The sequence below is a fragment of the Antedon mediterranea genome, chromosome 5 (assembly GCF_964355755.1).
Source record: "Antedon mediterranea chromosome 5, ecAntMedi1.1, whole genome shotgun sequence".
Lineage (NCBI taxonomy): Eukaryota > Metazoa > Echinodermata > Crinoidea > Comatulida > Antedonidae > Antedon > Antedon mediterranea.
This window is the reverse complement of record NC_092674.1, coordinates 29,143,107-29,147,894: the sequence shown is the minus strand read 5'-3', so window position 1 is coordinate 29,147,894 and position 4,788 is coordinate 29,143,107. Positions and strand designations below refer to the sequence as shown.

Genomic DNA, 4,788 nt, shown 5'->3' with positions numbered 1-4,788 from the left:
ACATTACAGTAATTTAACAATGAACAAAACAAAACACTTTCTGAGAACGAAAAATGTTGTAATAATTATCATTATAATAATATAATACAGTAATAAATTTAAAGGCATATATAGACATTCCACCTGGTGATACACTGAATATTAATACTAGTTAATATAGTTATTGAAATATCTTGAAATGTATTTTATGATTAGGCCTATAGGCCTAATAGTTCATTTCCTAACTGCATATACAGGCCTACATAAGAAACGCATCATATTCGGTACAACCGCTACTTTATAATTGTATAAACGTAGCTCAACTAGTACAATATTATATATCCACTACCTACATTAGGTATACTGAAAATCTGTTGATTTTTGCTTGTATATATTATATTAGGCTATATTTTATGACTTTCAACCCTGTTAATGGTGACGTTTGGTCACTGTAGGGTGATGATGAAATACAATAAAAGAAATAAAATATGTTTTACAAAAGGTTTTACAGAACGATTCCTGCAAACTACATTTCTCGCAGAACGTTTTCTGCAAATTCACCCAAGACGTTTCCAGCAGGACTGTAGTTGCAAGCCACGTACACGTAGGTATATCCGTATTCTGTCTTACTGCTGTAGCCACAACCCAGTTGCTCTGTATTCTTCCAGACCACTTGTGTAAAATGTCCTGATGAAATAATGATAAAATGAAATAATGACATTTTGAAATACATACAATTGTAGCAGACACGAGCATGATAATGAAGCAGTCTATCAATAAAACGTTTACTTACCTGTTGGTCCATTAAATCCGGGATTGTTGAAATCGTAAACGTTGATCTCGTCATACCAAGCTTTAACAACTTCCAAACCTTAAAAAGTTAACAGAATATTTAGCGGCTACACTTGCTAGTTTATTTGTTTGTTTTTATTGTTTCTCTGCACACACATTAATTAGCATTAGCATTGAAAAAAATAAAAATTACAATAGTAAAACAAAAAGTGTGCAGAATGAGGGCAAAATAAATTTGGAGACAAACTTTAATTGAGAAGATTTAATTACCATAAGCCGCAACCAGAAACTTCTTTAGGTTATATTTGAAAGAAGAAAGATTAGAAAGAGATTTAAATGAAATGCTTAATGAATTCCATAATTTTGTATCATAAGCGTTTACCATCATCAGCAACGACAGCTAATGGTTACATTTCCAAAATACGTATCAATTAAAACTGCTAACCTGTAATGCTGTTTTCGTTGAATGAACCATCAGTGTTTGCTTTGTACCATAAATTCTCGCCGAAGTCTGTATCTGAGCTGTGTAGCAACAGTCCGTAATACGCATTACTTTCGGCAACTTCCTGCGCATGATCACTCAACTCTGATGAAGAATACAAGGGCTGCAATACGACAAAAAAATCCAATTATTCAAATTAGTAAAATTAAGAAAATTTTATAATTCTTCTTCCACCCTTTCAATAGAAAGTTATTTTAAGATAATAGAGTATAGATTACTACGTACACCGACGCCATGCAAACATCTGTAGTAGTTATGCGCGTCTAAAACTTGTTGCATAAAATCTCTTTCGTCATCATTTCCAGTTCTTCCTTCAGATGGATTGAAGCATGAGACTTGGTCAATTTCGTTGCCATTTTCCTCATCACCGTCGTTGTTATTGGTTTCTGGATTGTTGCCGTCTTCATTGTTGTCGTCTTCATTGTTGCCGCCTTGATCATCGTCATTATTTCCCCCTTTTTGATTAACAGTAAAATTATAAACCATCAATAACATCTATAACTAAACATTATGGACTTAACCAGGCCCGTACGCATGGGTTGTGCACGAGATCATCATTCTAATTTCATATATTCACTAAATGTCCAGAACACAATATATCAGTATCCAGATAAAAGTCAGAAATACCCGTCTCGCTTAAAAGTGTTATTATTTTTAAAAATCTTTAAGTACGCCGGTAACGCTGTTGAATGTACCGCGTAATTATTGGGCCTATCTACGACCCTAAATAAACTATCGGAAAACAACTCATTTTTGAAGCCCTCCCCTTTTGTCTCCAACTTGACAAATAGCATATGTGCCTTTGTTCCGGCTAACCACCAAACCTACCTGTCTCCTCACAGTGCATTTCATCACTCCAATCATAGCAATGTCTCCAGCCGTCACAGACCCATTTGTCGGGGATGACTTCAAGACACGTTGGAGTACCAACTACAAGATAACACTAACAGTTAATACTGCAGGTGTAAAATCTACATGTTAACATTGTATTTGTTTAATTTCCAATATATTAATTTGATTTTTCCAGACGATGCATCGTCTGGATGGTTGTAGGGTAAATTATTCTAAACCGTACTTATTACTCTTTTCTTTTTGGATAAACTTGAACACCTAACTTTACTTTATTCGCCATAAACGCAATATTAAATTTGATTTAATATGAAAATAAAGCTCTGTTTATGCTATCAAACTAGTTTGACCAACAAAATGTGTGATGCATGCTCAGATATGGTATAGTGGTATGACATCATCATGTCCATATATGGACACGTCACATTTTTTGTCACATAAAGTTTGATAATGTAGACAGATCTTTAGATTGGTAAACATGATTTGATGATTGAAAGCTTTACTGAAATGATTACCCCACCGTAGCTATTTGAAATCCGTACAGCGTTTTAGCACAAAAAGCACAAAATATCCAACGTAAATACAAAACATACATACAACCTTTTATGAATCAAATCTGACTTGTCCCCAATACCCGCTGGGGCTTCTGGCAAAATAAACAACATACCTGGACAACCTTTTTCATCGCTGTTATCAGCACAATCAGTAAACCCGTCACAATAATCACAATCTTTCAAAAAAATTAACGCTTCACAACCCCCTAGAAATGTAAATAACAATGGCATAGAAAGGAAACAGTTATGCAACGGTGTATAATGTTTCTATATCTCACAAGGTGTTTATTTTCAGTGTATTTTATTATACATAATTCATGCGTGACTACAATTACGTTATTAAATGCACTTTTATGTCCGTGACGTAGGCTAAGCTCCAACCTTTAATTCACAGTAGGTCTAAAAACCTATAATTGGTTTATACAATATGGGAAGAATAGACAGAGTGAATACAGGAATTGCACGTTCCCAGAACACGTCCTAGCCTAATGATTGCCCGACCCAGAGTGAGATCTCAGGCCACGATTAGGAATGGTTATGATTTCAAACCTTTCTTTCTGTATTTGTTGTCACAGTTTTTCTCGTCTTTCCAATCAGGACAATCGCCAACAAAATCACAGATTTTTTCCTTTGGTAAGCTCTTACGACAAGACACTTTACCTGCAAAGAAAACAATACTAAATAGACCTTTGTAATACACCATGTTTTCTTGATCAGATTTTTGCCCTGTTCTGGCGACATTGTACATTAATTAAAAGTACTTAACGTTCGAGTAGGCAAACTACTGTACATATTATAAGGGATTTATAAGTAGGCCTAGCTATTTATTACCATACTTGGTTTCTATAAAAACGACGACTATTTCATAAAGTAGGCTCTTAATTCGAACTGCATAAGGTAAAATAGCTAAACCTCTATGTTACTTTACCTCTTTCATTTAACATACTTTCAATCTGTCCAGACAAACTACGTGCTTCTGGTTCGTCGACACGGGTCTCAACTTTATCACCAGATTCGGTTAAAAGGTACCGCAGTAACCGTTCCTAACAATCAATTAAATACCAGCTAATTATGCTAGAGGTACATCATTGATATACTTCCAATATAGATATAGTTCCCTTTTTTGTTTTTAAAAATGTGCGGGGCGTAGTCCTTTGGAAACCAATTTTGTTATTCATCTCTTTAATGGCTCTTTGTTAATAATATTATCATTAAAAAAAATATTAATAATAATAATGTTATTAATATAAATGTTTGTAAAGCTTCTTCCAGACGAGTCCTTAATAAGTACTAACGAAAGAAAACGTTTCAAGTGAATCTTAAGACATATATTATCTATTTTTTGGATCCTATCGAAAACAGGTTTTTTTTTTGGTTTTTTTTTTCTTATGTTACATAATAATAATAAATATATACAGTATTAACTTCATTTTTAATCAATGCAGAATAACGAATAAGACAACGACGTCTGCCATATAATAGGCCTACAGTGGTCTAAATATTAAAAATTATAGTGAAAGTTATTAATTTCTTACCTCGAATTCCACCTCATTGTTGTCGCTTTTTGCTACAGCAAGGATTGTCGAAACGAGGACAAAGGCAAAAAATGTAGGCCTATACATGTTTGAAAAACAAGTGTGATAACAATGAACGTCAACTCCCAAATGGTTACACCAAACACGGAACTTCAATTGTATTGGGTTTGGGAATGAGCAATTATTTATTAAAAGTAGTTTAGAAAATATCAAGTAGCCAACATGACTTTAACTTAAATACGAAAAGAATTACAAAAATTAGACATAATATAAAGTTAGTTATAAAGTATATTATTATATTTAATCATAATTATATTTTGAAGTATAAAACACACATTGAAAAAGTGGTAGAATCTACAAAAACAACTAGAACAACAAAAAGCATAAAAAACACAACGCACCAATAAGCAAGTTACAAATATTCTTCAATTTTCATTTTGTACAAAGGCTTGTAAATATATACACAAAATACCCGTATAATAACTGTGGTTCTTATGATTTAAAGATTTATTTATTAATATTTAAGTTATAATTATTGTTTTCTGTCCGAAAGAATAATAATGACATAATGATAAGG

At 33.0% G+C, this 4,788-nt stretch overlaps 1 protein-coding gene across 1 annotated transcript; it reads right to left on the bottom strand.

Moving 5' to 3' along the window:
- Positions 1–51: 51 nt before the first annotated feature.
- On the bottom strand, positions 52–4,326 carry LOC140049418 (uncharacterized). Its single transcript, XM_072094295.1, has 9 exons — positions 4,212–4,326; positions 3,605–3,719; positions 3,226–3,336; positions 2,790–2,882; positions 2,102–2,203; positions 1,499–1,728; positions 1,217–1,376; positions 773–850; positions 52–666 (listed from the first exon to the last, which is right to left on the bottom strand). Exons 1-9 carry the CDS (start codon positions 4,296–4,298, stop codon positions 506–508), a joined length of 1,137 nt encoding a protein of 378 aa, XP_071950396.1. The 5' UTR covers positions 4,299–4,326; the 3' UTR covers positions 52–505.
- Between the last annotated feature and the right edge of the window lie 462 nt (positions 4,327–4,788).

Bases quoted from the DNA above. Each gene is read 5' to 3' on its own strand.
- LOC140049418 (XM_072094295.1), bottom strand. From the start codon at position 4,298: ATGTATAGGCCTACATTTTTTGCCTTTGTCCTCGTTTCGACAATCCTT. The intron at 3,337-3,604 runs GTAAAGTAACAT...TTTTCTTTGCAG, and splicing joins AAGTATGTTAAATGAAAGAG to GTAAAGTGTCTTGTCGTAAG. The intron at 667-772 runs GTAAGTAAACGT...TTATTTCATCAG, and splicing joins CGGATTTAATGGACCAACAG to GACATTTTACACAAGTGGTC.